The sequence below is a fragment of the Mandrillus leucophaeus genome, unplaced genomic scaffold (assembly GCF_000951045.1).
Source record: "Mandrillus leucophaeus isolate KB7577 unplaced genomic scaffold, Mleu.le_1.0 Scaffold3, whole genome shotgun sequence".
Lineage (NCBI taxonomy): Eukaryota > Metazoa > Chordata > Mammalia > Primates > Cercopithecidae > Mandrillus > Mandrillus leucophaeus.
Genome location: NW_012103142.1, coordinates 14,832,640 through 14,850,066, shown reverse-complemented (window position 1 = coordinate 14,850,066; position 17,427 = coordinate 14,832,640). Strand labels below are relative to the sequence as shown.

Below are 17,427 nucleotides of genomic sequence, written 5' to 3'. Positions count from 1 at the left end.
CTCATCTCTGGGTGGACAAAAGGTTTCCCCCCAGAAATATAGTTGTCCTGCCATCACCCGGGTTTGGGCTTTGAGTTTATATTTCCTATGTGGTTCATGAGTGCCAACCTAAGTTTAAAGTTGTCCATTGGTAGCACCCTATGTCAACTAGCTAAAGAAGAAAAAAAAAATCAAAGTCTCTCTGGTAGATGGAGACCTTAATCCAGATCCCCAGGGATTCCCAGAGATTAAGGTCAACCAGTATGAGCTCACAACCCAAAATCTCAAAACACAGACAACTTCATGAGGGATTTACAAGCTCATTCATTCTTTCAATAACTATTCTGGAGGAGTTACTCAACGCAAGACACCATAGTAGGCAATGAAAGGGAGAAAAAAGAAGTGGGGCACATATTTTAATATCTAGAAGGGCCCATGTCATAAAAGGCAACGCATATGATATAAAATATCCAAACAGAATAATACAGACTGAAAAAACAGTGGAAGTTCAGAAAAGTGGGGACTCAATAAACACTGTAGTCTTTAAAGAAGGCTGCATGGTAGAGGGATATAATCAATCTGGATTTTGACATATGCAACATTTCAACATTCTGTATTTAATAGGCATACATTCAGTGCTTTCTATGTGTCAGATACTGAGCTGAGCACCAGGAGATGGAAAGATAAATATGACAAGGTATTTGCTCTCCAGGAGCTTGTGGTCTAGTAGAGAAGACAAACTCACGAATAGGTGACTATGTACCAATATGGTAAAGGCAGAATAGGATAAATACTCAGAGCATGATGAAATTTAGATAGAAAGAAGGATTTGTGGGATGCTGAAAAGTCATTCTGAATGTCAAAAATGTGTGACTTGGAGTCATGAAGAGTAGAGAAGTTTTGGCTAGCACACATGCAAAGGTGGGCTTACATACTTCTAAGAGTCAGAGGTAAAACCTGTTAAAAATGAATGTGGCACATTCATGGGGAAAGCTTGGACAGGTTTATTCATATTAGGTTATCTTAACACAATTTGTGCATTAGAGACTCATGTTGTGACTTAATTCTTTCAATAATTCTGTCTTTAGAAAAAGAAGTTAACAAAAAACAAGTGTGCTACAAACACAATTTCAGCGCAAACTCAGTTTCCTGGTGTTCAAAAACTGTTGATGTGTATTGTCACTTTACCAATGCTGCTAATAATTCAGTCTGGAGCCCGTCTATGAAGCTGAATCTGGTTCCTGGTAAGAACGTTTTAAATTACTTTAAGATGTTATAGTCAGGGCAGGGATTTATTTATTTATTCACTCCCTCATTCATCCCCATTCAATAAACATGTTAAATACCCTCACTGTGGTAGGCCCTAGGCTCACCATGGGGGTATTTAAAAGAAAAGAAATAAGCCATGTCCCCTGACCTCAAGCCTGGGGGAGAAATCTATGTGATAAAAAAATGTTATTGGCTGGGTGCAGTGGCTCACGCCTATAATCCCAGCACTTTGGGAGGCCAAGGTGGGCAGATCACGAGGTCAGGAGATCAAGACCATCCTGGCTAATATGGTGAAACCTCGTCTCTACTAAAACTACAAAAAATTAGCCAGGCATGGTAGCATGCATCTGTGGTCCCAGCTGCTCGGGAGGCTGAGGCAGGAGAATCGCTTGAACCCAAGAGGTGGAGGTTGCAGTGAGCCAAGATCGTGCCACTGCACTCCAGCCTGGGCGACAGAGAGATTTTCTCTCTCTCTCTCTCTCTCTCTCTCTCTCTATATATATATATATATATATATATATTCTTACATGTAATATGGTAAAAGCTAAATAGAAATGTTGTGGGTGGCTTAACTCTGCTGAAGGCAGGTGGGGAAGAAGTGATCAGGAAAGCCTTGCAGGTGAAATGAGACTTCAGCTGAGTCAGGAGGCTAAGGAGTTCACCAGGCAGATAGCAGTGGACAGTATCTAGACATGGTTGAGATCCTCTGAAGTTTCAGTAAAGGGAAGGTGTCCCCTTGAGGTCAGGGGACATGGCTTATTTTCTTTTCTTTTATTTCTGAGACAGGGCTACATAAAAACAATTGATCTCAAGAATAGGCGACTGCCTTTCCCATCCTTTGCCACCACTGTGTCAACTTGACATCGCATAGTATCTTTGAGGAGAAAGGTCATGATTTATGGAGTCATTGCTATGCTAGCCCATGCTGGGGAGCTCCCCTCAGCAGCAGAGAGGGATAGATCATCCTAATATAAGGTCATCTTCAGGGAGGATCTTATGTTAAGGCAAGGGATAAATGATGTTCCTGGGCTTCTACCATAAGCAACTCCTCATGCTCCTAAATCATCCCAGTAATAGGACTTGTGATAGACAAAGGATCATTATCACCAAGCTTGTTTGAGTTTACTGAATGGTTTGTGATCATTCTCATATGTTGGCAACTATCCCCTGGACACCAAAACAGGAAACCATTTAGAGTCACTATCCCCTGACCTTGCCTCGCACAAGTACAGCCCCTCCAGGGTGCAACAAAGGTCACCTCTTCTTTTCCCCCTCACTCATCTTAGCCAACACATTTTATTCACTTATCTTTGTTCTTCTCCTCTTTCTATATACCAGATATGGTTTTGCTTCTTTTTCCTTGTAGAACATTACTTATTTAAGATTTGTATAGAGTGGTTAAGATCTTAATTAATGTTAAAAAAAAAAAGTTGGTGAGGGAGGGGTCTCATCAGTGTCAGGGTCCACTGGACATGAGAGATTCCACATGGGGTCCACTGGACGTGAGAGATTCCACAGCAAGTGTCATTTCCCCATCCTTGCCTGGTCATAAGAAGAGATGAAATAGAATCACCTTTAAGGGAAACCAGAAGGAATAAATGCTTAAACATATAGATTAGAATATTCAGGTTATGGGTACCTGGTGTTCCTACTACCAATTATGTCTTTGGATTATGGCAGTGATTCTCAACTGTGACAGCACACTGGAATCACCAGGGAGGCTTAAAAACCTGCTGATGTCTAAATCCCAGCCTTGACGATTCTGATTTACTTAGCCGGGACACTGGTGTTTTCAAAAGCTCCCCCACTGATTCTAATATGACACAGTTGAGAATCTCCAGATTAAGGTATAAAATTCTATTAGGAAAAGCAAATTCAGATTAGAGAAGTCAGGTTCACGTGGAAAGCAGAGAGGGGCTTTGGAAAATCAGGGGCAAAATTAAGAAATTGGGTGGCTCTGAAAAGGTGACTGAAAGTAAAGAGAAATATGAATTCAAACATCAAAATTCGACCTTGGCCTGATCGTATTTCTACTATCTTGTCTCTTCCTTGCAATTATCCCTTTTATTTCAATGTTTCCAACACAGGGGAAAACATCACATGCCAAGATCCCATAATAGGTGTCGGAGAGCCCGGGAAAGTCATCCAGAAGCTGTGCCGGTTCTCGAACATTCCCAGCAGCCCTGACAGTCCTGTTGGTGGGATCATCACTTACAAATGTGTAGGCTCCCAGTGGGAGGAGAAGAGAAATGACTGCATCTTTGCCCCAGTAAACAGTCTGCTCCAGATGGCTAAGGTGATCCTTAAAGCTTCCACTCTGAGCTCTTGGTTGGGCAATCTGTCTGGCTGATCATATTTCTCAGCACTTAGGAAAATGGGTTTGGTGCTGCTTTGTGTTGCTCCAAAACTACATTTATTTGTGTATTTCCAAAGGAGATGCAACCCTAGAAATGCACACACACACGACAAAATGCCTCGATTCAAATACTAAGACAACTAAGTATGTGTTCTGCTCTCAGACCTGCTAGATACCTTAACCTTGACTTCTCAGTACCACTTGTTCCATACCTCCAGGGGGCAGCAGTATTATCCTTTCTCTTATTGCTCTCCTTTGGGTAATTTTGGTATCAAGAAAATTGCTATAATCCTTTCAGGAAAAGGAGCAATATAAAAAAACAAACTTCATCAATTTCTTTAAAGAAAAAATAGCTGAACTTGATGCTCTTACAGGTATGAGATTTTCTCACTACTTGGAAATAACTTGTACTTTTGAAGAAGCAACTACCCTGCCTCTCTTACCTACTATAGAGGTTACCGCTATGTAACAGGGGAGTAGTTACTTTCCTTCCGTCAACATAAATAAATGGTACCTCCACACTTGATTTGCTGTTAGACTTCTAAAATTCCATGAATTACATTTAAAAAATTCTGGTGATACAACTGGTGATGTTATAGCCAATGATGACATCTTCAGAAAACCAATTCCAAATCCTCTCACCACTAGGAAAATAATTGAAAAAAAAAAGGGTAATACTTATTTGTGTTTTGTCTAATTAACTTCTATCTCGCCTCTTATCTCACACCAAATTTATTATAATATCTACTATGTGCAAAGCATGATTATAGGTGCTGTCAAGGTAAATGGGCCAAATCAGATCTTGGTCTCTGATTTGATAAAGAATATAATCGAATTGGGTAGTTACATACATATTAATTTGGCTAAGATACATTAAGAAGATCTGCTTGAAAAGAAAAAAAGGCATCTAAGCTGGACCTTGATGGATGAGGCATGAGGGCTATAAATTATCCCAATGAAGAAAGATAGAAATTGTAATCTGAACTCGATGTCGGCCCAAGTCCCAATTCTAGATACCTACACACATTTTCAATGGAAAAGGATCATGCTGCTCTATCATGCTTCTTTTGATTTATCTATTCAGCATATACTTACTGGGTACTTACTGTGTGCTGAGATATATGACTTGTACTATGTTAGGAATTATGGGAACGAGAAGAATGCAAAGAAATGTAGCACATGGTTCATGTTGTTAAGGAGCTTATAATTTAATTGGAGCAATATTGAAATTAGAACACAAGATGACACTACTGGAGATGCCACAAATGAAAGTATGTTATATAAAACCAATACTTATGCATTCAGAGGAAGGAACTTTCCTGGGTTGGAACTTTCAACAAATGCTTTTCATAAAAGACAGAATTTGAGCTATTCTATGCATATAAGGAAGAGAGAGTTAGAAAGCAGAAGTGTAATCATTATAGGTAGGGTGACCATATAATCTATCATCCAAGTCGGGACACATTTTGAGAATATAAGAGGGCACTCTTAATAATTACACTAGCAGAAAAGGTATAAATCAGACCAGTCCCTGGAAAATTGGAAGGGTCAGTCACTTTAATGGCCGGCAGGGTAACCGATATGAGGAAAACCAAAGAGTGGCAACTGTGCTTCCATGCCAACTATCCAAGTGACCGTTGCACTCCACCTTAATCTACTTCTCTAGCAATCACATCTAGCTTCCCTTTTTTGTTTCAGTTAGCTATCAGGTTGACATAGGTTTGTTCCCCTTCTGTGTGTGGCCTTATGTCATATTCTGTTCTGAAGAGCGTGCGTGGAGTGCTTAAGAGATAAGCGCATCATCTTACGGGACATATTGATGGAAATGGAGCAAAAAGGAAACTACAGATGTGAGAGATTTTGCCAGGGGTGGATCAGCGGGATTCGATAGCTGAACTGACTGGTAAATTTTTTTGTGTTGGCTTTTGTTTTACTAGGCTTTGATCAAGAGCCCCTCTCAGGATGAGAAGCTCCCTACATACCTAAAGGATCTTTCTATTAGCATAGACAAAGCGGAACATGAAATCAGCTCTTCTCCTGCGAGTCTGGGAGCCATTATTAACATCCTTGATCTGCTCTCGACAGTTCCAACCGAAGTAAATTCAGAAACGATGATGGTGAGTTTGCCTAACCTTTGCAGGAGTTTTGGGTCTTACCTTTTCACCCCTCACAATTTGTGTTCAAGAAACGTAATTCCTCCCCATTGCAGCTTCTCTGTCTTTTCCAGAGCAATACTCAGGATAGTTCTGCCAGCTACAGCTTTTAGGATATTAGGAAATGTTTCCAGTATTCATTTTGCGACCTTAGGAATATTTCTTAGTGAATCTCTGCTTTATTTTCTTCATTAAAATGGAATAAATTTGTACTTGCTTTCCAGAAAAACTAGGAATTAAATGTTTTCAGAATATACAAGATGAGATTCTCGAAGGTCTAGCACTAAATGTGAACTTTAAAGCAATCGTGGGAGGATAGGTTCTGGAAGCGTAGCAGTTCTGGGAGGATAGAGAATTCACCCACAAGAGTTCAAATGTAGAGGCTTTAATGAAGGGATACCTACAGAGGTAAAGACAGGGTTAACAAACAAACAAATAAACAAGGGGTGGTGAAGCACTCAGAGACCAGCAACATTTAGAAGCCATTATCACCCCTTAGGTAAAAGAGGAAATAGTGCAAACAGAGCCCAGTGAGAGCTGAAGCCTTAGAGGTGGGACCAGTCAGCAGGAGCTATAGTCTTGGAAGGCCAGAGCTATAACCAGACATGTGCTGAGGAGAAAGGGGACTGGAGCGGGGAGAGCAGTGAGCACTAGGAAAAATGTATCTCTGCCTCCCAGGTTCAAGCGATTCTCCTGCTACAGCCTCCCAAGTAGCTGGGATTACAGGCACTTTGGGAGGCCGAAGCTGATGGATCACCTGAGGTCAGGAGTTCAAGACCAGCCTGGCCAACATGATGAAACCCCATCTCTACTAAAAATACAAACTTAAGATTTAAAATAAAATACAATAGTAAATATCCCTGCCAACCTGCTGAATTGACCTTACAGAGTAGGGTGTGTAGTGGGTGTGACTCTCACTGTCACCATTGCTAAACGTTTACTGACATCTTTCAGTCTTGGGGACCCATCCTCTGCTAAAGTCTGTCATAAGAAGGTCATAAATCCCCACCACCTGTGATGTCTCATTTTTGTCTTCTCTTTTCCTCTTACCTTTATACAGTCAGTTTCTAGGAAGGTGTTGTTTTTTTCTTTTTTATGATTGAAAGAATTTGATTAGTTTGACCCTATACCATTTCACTTTCAGCACGTGCTCTCTACGGTTAATGTCATCCTTGGAAAGCCTGTCTTGAACACATGGAAGGTTTTACAACAGCGATGGACCAATCAGAGTTCACAGCTACTACATTCAGTGGAAAGATTTTCCCAGGCATTGCAGTCAGGAGATAGCCCTCCTTTGTCCTTCTTCCGAACTAATGTGCAGATGAGCAGCATGGTGATCAAGTCCAGCCACCCAAAAACCTATCAACAGAGGTTTGTTTTCCCACACTTTGACCTCTGGGGCAATGTGGTCATTGACAAGAGCTATCTAGAAAAGTTACAGTCGGATTCATCTATTGTCACCATGGCTTTCCCAACTCTCCAAGCCATCCTTGCCCAGGATATCCAGGAAAATAACTTTGCAGATAGCTTAGTGATGACGACCACTGTCAACCACAATATGACTATGCCATTCAGGATTTCAATGACTTTTAAGAACAACAGCCCTTCAGGTGGCAAAACACAGTGTGTCTTCTGGAACTTCCGGCTTGCCGACAACACAGGAGGGTGGGACAGCAATGGGTGCTATGTTGAAGAAGGTGATGGGGACAATGTCACCTGTATCTGTGACCACCTAACGTCATTCTCCATCCTCATGTCTCCTGACTCCCCAGACCCTAGTTCTCTCCTGGGAATACTACTGGATATTATTTCTTATGTCGGGGTGGGCTTTTCCATCTTGAGCTTGGCTGCCTGTCTAGTTGTGGAAGCTGTGGTGTGGAAGTCAGTGACCAAGAACCGGACTTCCTATATGCGCCACACCTGCATAGTGAATATTGCTGCCTCCCTTCTGATCGCCAACACCTGGTTCATTGTGGTCGCTGCCATCCAGGACAATCACGACATACTCTGCAAGACAGCCTGTGTGGCTGCCACCTTCTTCATCCACTTCTTCTACCTCAGCGTCTTCTTCTGGATGCTGACACTGGGCCTCATGCTGTTCTATCGCCTGGTTTTCATTCTGCACGAAACAAGCAGGTCCACTCAGAAAGCCATTGCCTTCTGTCTTGGCTATGGTTGCCCGCTTGCCATCTCGGTCATCACGCTGGGAGCCACCCAGCCCCGAGAAGTCTACACGAGGAAGAATGTCTGTTGGCTCAACTGGGAGGACACCAAGGCCCTGCTGGCTTTCGCCATCCCAGCACTAATCATCGTGGTGGTGAACATAACTATCACTATTGTGGTCATCACCAAGATCCTGAGGCCTTCCATTGGAGACAAGCCATGCAAGCAGGAGAAGAGCAGCCTGTTTCAGATCAGCAAGAGCATTGGGGTTCTCACGCCACTCTTGGGCCTTACTTGGGGTTTTGGTCTCACCACTGTGTTCCCAGGGACCAACCTTGTGTTCCATATCATATTTGCCATCCTCAATGTCTTCCAGGTGGGTTTTACAGTGCAGCGCTTTCAGGAAGATTTTATTCCTGTGGGACAAATTAATGATAGAAACACAAACAAGAGTAGGAATGGGGAAGGATTTCAGTCCAGAGGAAGCCTCAGCCCTAAAGAGCAGTAATAATGAGAATTCAATGAGATGGAAAGGACACATTCTTCTGATCCTATGGAACCTCATGCTTTTTATCTCCTACATTATAACCTAGTGTCATTTGCCAGTCTCTGCTAGACACCCTGATTACACTAGTAAAAGGAAAATCCCCATTTGTCTAAGATTATCTTGATGCAGTCTATTATCTCCTAGATGAAAATCCTGTCTTTGTGAGGACAGGGATTGCCCCTTTCTTATTCATCACTATACCCGTATGCCTGATAGAGACCTTGGTACAGAGTAGGTTCTCAATAATCATTTGAATGAAATAAATCCTATGTATTACATAGCAGCTTCTCTGGAAACATCAAAAATCAAAGAATGAATGTCTTGTGAATGCACAATCTGCTTGATTATACTATAATGAAAAAACATCTTCTTTGCTCTCGCGCAACACATAACTAATTATAATATAGACCAGTTTGATAGAAGAACTATAACAGAGGTATAGTTAGCAAGCCTTTAAAGGACAAGGAAAGAAGTGATTAATTCTGTTTCACCCATTGGAGAGGTGGTAAGGATAGGAAAAAACCTGCCCAAGGATTGAGGCCAGTGTGAGCTTGTGAAGAGGCAGAGGCTGGAGGTGCATTCGAGATACTGCTTTCAGGATGCTTGTGCCAAGAACATATGAACCTTGATTTCTGCTACTGGGGCTGTGTCTCCAAGCTATAAAGTTCATATGTAATGACCTTCATGATATGCCTCATTTAAGGAACTAGTTATCCCACCCCACAGCCCAGATTCTTACAATAACTATGTGAGGAATATTGTAGACATAAGAGGTGTACTAATAGCATAACCAACAGGACCTCCAGTTCTCAACTAAAGGAAAATGGGAAAATAGAAAATATCCTCCTAACATCATAGCATTTAGAGTCCTTTGGTGTGAACCAACTCTTTGAACAGTATCATGCACTGGACTCATTCCATGAACTCAGATGGAAAAAGAAATAGTACAAATTTAACACTAGGTTAACAGTACTTTCTCTTTTGCTGGACAATGGACTATAATTAAAATGTACTTTTTTTTAAATCTTTTTTTCTCAGGGATTATTCATTTTACTCTTTGGATGCCTCTGGGATCTGAAGGTAAGAGCAATGACAGTTTCTTGTTTCTAGAAAAGCCTGAAGTGCTTGTGGCATGTTGAAGTTACGATAGCTTCTTTTAAACATTGCAGGTACAGGAAGCTTTGCTGAATAAGTTTTCATTGTCAAGATGGTCTTCACAGCACTCAAAGGTATACCTTTTCTCTGCAGAGACTTTTCATTTTGTAACCTCATGTATTCCACTAGCATTATGAAGTATAGAGTACTAAATTATTTCTTTGGGATTTTGATCAATTAGGCTAAATATATTGCATCCTCAAACCCGTCTCCCTCAACAGCTATGTTTGGCATAGACCATTCCATTGTTTTTGCTTCTCAAGTCATTCTGCCTATTAAACAGAGCCATAGAGCTGTTGTTGAGATGCTACTCCACATATTTAAATAGGGTTTAAAATAATACATGATATAAACTTAAAGTTGAAATCAAGTGTTCAATGAGAAGCAATCTTCTGGGGGGATTCAAGGTATTAGAGAAAACAAGTTGAAGAATAATAATGGATAGAATTTTCTATAGTTCATTTTGGAACACAACTATTGTCTTTGGATGTATTTGACTGTCTTTCACATGTCAGAAAATACTAGAAGCCTAACAAACAATAAAACTTGTATTTGACAGTTATTTTTCTAATACAGATGATAAGATTCCAGTATTTTAATGTGACCTCTGGGAGTGGGACTAGAGATGCTGGCAGTGACCATAGAGGGTGGAAAATCAATCCTCCTAGAGATGGAAACAACTTTGGTCCCACAAATTTGCTTTGTGATTGTCCCTCTTTTTCTCTCTTCTAGTCAACATCCTTGGGTTCATCCACACCTGTGTTTTCTATGAGTTCTCCAATATCAAGGAGATTTAACAATTTGTTTGGTAAAACAGGTGAGTAGTGGCCTCTAGGTTCTCTCTGCTCACCCAGAACACATTTGCTCAAATGGGGAGCCTCAACACCCCTACTCCTTCACCCAGCTCATGGCATTTACCTGAAATGTCCTCTTTTGGGGTAGAAGTTAAATAGAGGAACTTACCTTTTCACAAATCACCAAAAAGTGGGTGTAGAGGGCAGCTGCCTTTGTTGGGCAACTTTTAATAACTCATAAGGAATAAGATTTGGAGAATCTAGACAATGATTTGGAGAGCTGTCTGTCAAAATTTCATTCATCAGATGAGAACTGAAAATTGCTGACCTTGTCAAACACAGAGTTCTTCTCAAATTATGTTAAATAAGAGTAGATAGGTCATGTTTCAGGGTTATGGGGCAGGAAATAATACCTTTAGAAAAGCTTAGTGCAAGATCTCAGAATGTAGGTTTGTTTTCCTTTTTTGTTCTTTTTATAAAGTGGGCTTGTGTTAAACATTGAAGCATAGAACTGTGCATGTGTTACATAAGGGATCACCCAAGTTAGCTATTCTATTAGAAATATTCATGGTTAAATTTCTACCTTGGAGATATGAAATGAATGAATTAATAACTTTGGGCAACAGATCTCAGCTATTCTAGGAAATTGAAACCCCTGTCCCATGCCACCATCCCTCCCCCGCAGGAAAATCAGCCCCAGGATTTCTTCTAGCTTTTTGAAACTGAACAGATTTCACAATTGCAGAGTTGAGAAATGTGTCAATATTCCAGATGAAGGCTTTTCATATACAAGCAAATTTTGTGAATGCCTATAAAACTCCAGAGGACTTGGGTTTTTTTTCCGCTTCAGTTTGATGAATTACTCATGAAACTAGTGGACCTTCACTTCTGATTATGAAAGTCCCAATGGGCCCTGTTTGGGGGCTCCGTAAGCACCGTCACTTTGGTTTATGTTGTCAGCAGCCTCTAAGATCCCCCCAGGCCATGATGGAAACCTTGTTAGCGGTGGCAGTTCAGCAATCTGATGGTAGGGTGGGCACTTCAACCCTTCTCTCGCCCGACACCCACTCTCCACCCACTCCCTGTGCACAGTCCCCACCTCCCAGCAGACACAAGCCTGTGCACTTGCTCCGGGGCTGCCTTCCTTGCTGCGCTGACTCTCAGCAGTTCTGTTGACACTCCTGACTCCTGCTTCTTTTCTGGTCCTGCCTTTTCTCCCCCTATAATTTTCTCTTTTCTTTCCCTTTACTCTCTATACAAACCTCCACCTTTGGTAGAGCGTCCAGGTCCCTCCCACGAGCTTCCCCAAGTCACCACAACCCAAGTGGACCAGAAAGATTCCATCATGCAGATGTTCCCAGACCATGCATGTGATGGCATGTGGAGGGCTTCCCACCTTGAGATCTTCCTGTCCTCTGTAGAAACCTGGCTGCTGGTGTGATGTGAAGTAGTGACTGCTTGTTGGCTGCCACGCATGCATGAGAACGACAGCTCTGTTAGTTCTCTGGCATTTCTGGGTCTTGGGAGGAGGGCAGGTATGGGTTGGTTTCCAGGCATGGCTGAGCTTACCTGGTGCCTGGACCACTGCTCCCCTGGGTCCCTTAGGAGATGTTCACAGCCCAAAGTTCATGACAGCTTGTCTTCAAGGCTGAGTTGCTGCTCTGTTTTTCAGGAACGTATAATGTTTCCACCCCAGAAACAACCAGCTCATCCCTGGAAAACTCATCCAGTGCTTATTCGTTGCTCAACTAAGAACAGGAAAATCCAACCTACGTGACCTCCTGGGGACAGTGGATGTGCTTTTAAAAAGAGATCCTTGCAAAGCAATGGGGAACGTGTTCTTGGGGCAGGTTTCCGGGAGCAGATGCCAAAAAGACTTTTTCAGAGAGAAGAGGCTTTCTTTTGTAAAGACAGACTAAAAGTAATTATTATGTTTATGTTTGTTCCCTCCCCCTCCCCCTTGTGTGATACCACATGTGTATAGTATTTAAGTGAAACTCAAGCCCCCCAAGGCCCAGCTTCTCTGTCTATATTGTAATATAGAATTTCCAAGAGACATTTTCACTTTTTACACATTGGGCACAAAGATAAGCTTTGATGAACGTAGTAAGTAAAAGGCTACCTAGAAAATACTTCAGTGAATTCTAAGAAGGAAGGAAGGAAGAAAGGAAGGAAGGAAGGGAGGGAAAGAGGGAGAAAGGGAAAAAGAAGAAAAAGAGAAAGATGAAAATAGGAACAAATAAAGACAACATTAAGGGCCACATTTTAAGATTTCCATGTTAATGATCTAATATAATCACTCAGATAGTGCAACATTGAGAATTTTTTTAATGGCCCAAAAATGGAAACTGAAAGTCAGCTACAGGGAATGAATGCTTTGGGCAGTGTCTTCCTGATGTCTTCTTAGCTAAGAGGAGGGAAAAAAGGCTGAAAAAATAGGGAGGAAATTCCTTCATCAGAACCACTTCAAGTGGATAATAATATTTATAAGAGATGAATGGAAGGAAATATGATTCTCCTGAGGCTAAACACATGCATATATACTTTGTATGTTAAGGTTTGAACTAAGTGAATGTATCTGCAGAGGAAGTATTATAAAGATACGTCATTAGATCCAAGTGCAGATTAAATTTTTATAGTTTATCAAAAAAGCCTTATATATTTGTTCCACATTTTGAAAGCAAAAAATATATTTTTTATATACCCTTCAATTGCCAAATTTGATATATTGCACTGAAGACAGACCCTGTCATATATTTAATGGCTTTAAGCAGGTACTTCTCTGTGCAGTATAGATTTTAATAATCTTATAGCATTGTACATTATTATTGCTGTTGTCACTGTTATTGTTACTGTGGATAATGGCCCTTGGTGTGTTATATAGCTCCCTATGTATTCTCTGTTTCCATCTTTAAGTTCCCAGACCAATATACATTAAGAGCTTTGCATGGTCTAAGTTGTGTTTATTCCAACCACTCAGAAAGCTCCTGGAAAGAAATTTTACATTTGGCTGTTCTGTGCTCCTAATGACACTTGACCTTGCTGAACAAATGGCGGAAACTTTCCCAAGGATTTGATTGTGAATTATCTGCATGTGTGCTTTTTTTTGGTGTGTATGTATTTCATTAAAAAATATAAATATTTATGAAAATAGCATCCATATTAGAGTTAACTCATATTAGAGTTAATAGCATCCATATTAGAGTGAATAACCATGTGCTATTGATACAGCAACCCTACATTGCAAATAGAAGTCCTATCCCAAAAGGAAAATGAGACAAAAATAGAGATGTGGGACTACTCAGGATATGTGGGCTGTGTGGCAACATAAATGGGCACAGCCATTAGGAAGATGGGGCAAAAGAGGCTGAGATTCAACAGCCATTTCTTTATTGAGGTTCAAAGGAGTTTTCTTTTAATATTTTAACCCTTTAACATATCTTCTTTTTATTTTTAATTTTAAATTCTACTTAAATTCTGCTTCTGCCTCTCTTTTCTTCATGGAGAAGGAGAGGCATGGGGCAGAAGTGGGACAGTTAACGTAAATGAATTCTTTATTTCTACATATTCACAAATGACATAGACATCTACTCCCACATTTGCCTGAGAATTGTCACATCCCTGTCCCAAATGAATGGTGCATTACCGAAAGTCCCTAAAGGAAATCATTGTTATGCTGTAAGTGCATGCCACATTCTTCAGGAATGATCAACTTTGGGCAGAGCTTGGTACTAAGAAGATGGAGACAGAGGTTGGGTTGGGAGAAATCCCTTGAATTAGAATTAGAATTAGAGAAAGAAGGCCTTTGACTGATTTGGTTCCTGGAGTTATATCAAGAAGAATCGAGCCAGGCTTGGAGCGCAATGTTAGCAGGGCTATCTTGACATGATCAATCAAGGAAAGCACACAGTATTGGGAGCAGGATGTGGTTGTCATGCTCAAAAATTCAGTGGGACAAGAAACGCTGAACTTCCACCCACTTCAGCCAAGATCCCTCGGGAAATCACTGTGTTCAACCCTCTGAAGGGAACTTTCATTATAGCAGGAGCCTGTGGGAGTTACACAGGATGTGGATCTGCCCCACTGCTCCTCTCGTTAACTGGGGCATATTCCCTTATCCCCAGCACACACAAATACACACATGCGCACATGTGCACATACATACATGCATGTGCTTTCACCTTTTCAAGCCACAGCACTGGGTCCAAATTCCAGAAAAGCTATGAAAGCAAATAATTGGAGAAACACTTGCTGGTTTTCTGCCCACTGCAATACGCATTAGCCCATCCACTACCCTTTCCCAAGAACACCCTAAAATGAACAGTAGAATTCAAAATTGTAGAAGAGCAGCTAAGAAGCTGAGAATTTTATGAATGCAGGAACCTTGCTCGGCCCTGAGGTTGCCATCTCTCAATCAGCAATGATTGCAAGGCTATTAGTAGCAGATTTCTGAGCATGAAGGCACATTGAGTTGTGCGATCTACTTTGTTTGTAAGGTGCCCAGTGCTTCCCTGTGTTTCTGACATCTCTCAGTGTATAAAGTCCATTCCCTGGGCCTAAACTTTCTTGCATTAGAAGCTTTCCATTAAGTCAGTTTCTTACAAATGGCTTTGTCCTAATGTGTCAGAGTCTGTGAGGTTAGAACATTCACAAATGAGCAGTTAATACAGATTACAGGAATATTCTCTGGGAATATTCTAAGTCCAGACTAACACATCATTTCTTGAGTAAGCCAGATGTCTGCCATCCTCCTCCCCCATTTCTTATTGTTTGCATGGGGAAACAGTTAAATAAATGTCTGTGGGGTTTTCAGGATGTAGGTTGCTAAGGTCAGAAATTAAGAAAAACTGTGGGAAGTCACAGCCTTTTGTGGTTTGTATAGAGAATTTCAAAAAGATCCGTGTTGGAATGCTTCAGAAAAAAAAGTTATATGGGGATGAGAAAGATTACAGCAATTAGTACATATAGAAAGGAGGTGTGGGCGAGTTATTGAGGTGAATGGAGCACAATATTTGTGAAAGGAAATCACAATCATTTGAAGACAAAAAGAAATAGGTGGTCCTAGAAATGCCAGGTAGGTGGAATGCATTTATATTGTGTCATGTGATAGTGAAGTCAAATAAGGCCTCCTCATCTCAAAGAGGAAACCCAGTGACCCAGGCCAGTAAAAGTCTGATTCTTCAAGTGTCCAAAATGAAGGTGGAACTTACCGGGAACATACCTTCTGATTGTGTTTTTAAAAGGGCAATCGGAATAGTGTTTCATCATTTCAAGAGCCCGGTAGTTTAGCGTTAATATTAGGTTCTATTGGTTTCTAAAATTATGACTTGGGATTTAAAATTGCAACATGTATGCCAGCACACAGCTATGCTTCCTTTCCATACTATAACAATGAAATATCTAATGAACTCTCATGAGCTATCTTTGTAGTAATTTGTGTGCCTTCTTGCAATGCGGTGCTGCCCTGCTCAGTCTTCTGCATGTCACCCAGAATGCAGCTCCATTTTCCAAACAGCAAACGATCCTTTCCATCTTCCAGGCATGGAGGAGGCCAGCAGCTCGCTGCTGAACTCAACTGGCTGGCAGGGCTGATGGCTTCCCTCACACCATCTGCACTTCCAAGCCGTGTGCAAAGATCCAGCACGTTATAGAAGGTTTAAACAAGGGTCCTTGAAGTAAAGTTTTCAGAAACAAATTGTCTGGCAAACAAAGAGATGCCTGTTCCAACATTTGTGTGTGGATGGCTTGGAATTTTCATTGACAGCTGAAAATAGAGCCCTCATTTCCTACAGATGAATATACAGGATGTGAGGGCTCTATTTATCCTCTAGCACATTCTAGATGGAAACCAAGTTTCCCACTCTTAGTGAATATGGAGTGGACAGAAGAAGAAAAGAAGGGAGATGGGACAACTCCCGAAGCCCGCTCTGTGCCAGATACCAGTTCTTATCTCCAAATACCATCTGTATGTGTTAGGGGTGGGCGTGGGGGCCTTGATCGTGGTGTCCTACGATTCAGACACAGCCGTCCTGTCTATTCTTAAATGATTTTATACACACGCATCCTTCTCTTTTAACCTGTAAACTTTGAGAGGACGTTGAAAAGCCACCAGTGTCCACAACAGGTCCCTCCGCACATATCGGGCATGGTTAGGAGATACATGAGCCTGTTCCCACCCCAGGGTTTTTATTCTCTCATGCAGAGCCAAGTGCAGGATGCCAGTGACTACTGAAGCCTAAACAGAACAAACCCAGGATCCTGGGCAGGGGGAAATGGCTTTATTCTCAGCATGAAAGGCAAGAGGACCTGATTGGGCAAGTGGTGGGCAGATTGCTGTCACGGCCCACTTCTGATGACATTAAACAACAAAACCCAGGAATGACTTTGGCTCCTGCCTTTTTCGGATTTTGATTGGTGCCATCCTGAGTCTTCCATCCTGCCAGCCAGCCGGCACCGCAGCAGTTGTGGGAAGAGGAATTTGACTTTGATTAACCGAGAAAAACTGTGCACGCGTTTTCTGTTTTATTTATTTATTTTTTCCTGGAACTGTGAGGGTTTTCCCATGCCCCAGGGGCTCCCTCACAGCTGTCCTATCCCAAGCATTCCCGACAGGAATCTCCAGCTGGGCTGGAGTGACAGCTGGCCTCCAGCACCGCAGCTCCGCAACCACCGCCTGCGTCTCCTGAGGCTCGCGCGCCCCCTGGTGGACTTGAAAGGAGGTGTCTCCACTGCGGTCCGGCCTCAGGAAGCGCGTGGGAGGCCGAATCAGTCCCGCGGATGACGCGCCCAATGAGCTACGTTCAGGAAGTAGTGTGATCACATGGACAGAGCGAAGGTCAACGCATAGTGGATAACAGAAACCAGGAATGAAAAAAATCTCTTTCACTCCCGCCTCCTAATACTTTTATATTATGATCCTTGCAGAGGAAAGGGTAGTCAGAAAGCCACATAGGAATGTGGAGGGAGTTTCACACACGTGGTTTCAGTGTGTGAAAGGCGAAGGAAACTTCG

General features: G+C 41.8%; 1 protein-coding gene across 4 annotated transcripts in view; it reads left to right on the top strand.

Annotated features, from left to right (window-relative positions):
* ADGRF5 (adhesion G protein-coupled receptor F5) overlaps positions 1-13,572 on the top strand; it is a 103,724-nt gene extending 90,152 nt beyond the window's left edge. For all 4 annotated transcript variants that reach the window (XM_011986872.1, XM_011986874.1, XM_011986871.1 and 1 more), the window contains 8 exons: positions 1,068-1,223; positions 3,336-3,544; positions 5,542-5,721; positions 6,902-8,296; positions 9,506-9,547; positions 9,637-9,696; positions 10,355-10,439; positions 12,089-13,572. In XM_011986872.1, coding sequence (XP_011842262.1) covers positions 1,068-1,223; positions 3,336-3,544; positions 5,542-5,721; positions 6,902-8,296; positions 9,506-9,547; positions 9,637-9,696; positions 10,355-10,439; positions 12,089-12,168 — 2,207 coding nt within the window. In that variant the 3' untranslated portion in view covers positions 12,169-13,572. The remainder of the gene's footprint in view (positions 1-1,067; positions 1,224-3,335; positions 3,545-5,541; positions 5,722-6,901; positions 8,297-9,505; positions 9,548-9,636; positions 9,697-10,354; positions 10,440-12,088) is intronic.
* The last annotated feature ends 3,855 nt before the right edge of the window (positions 13,573-17,427 follow it).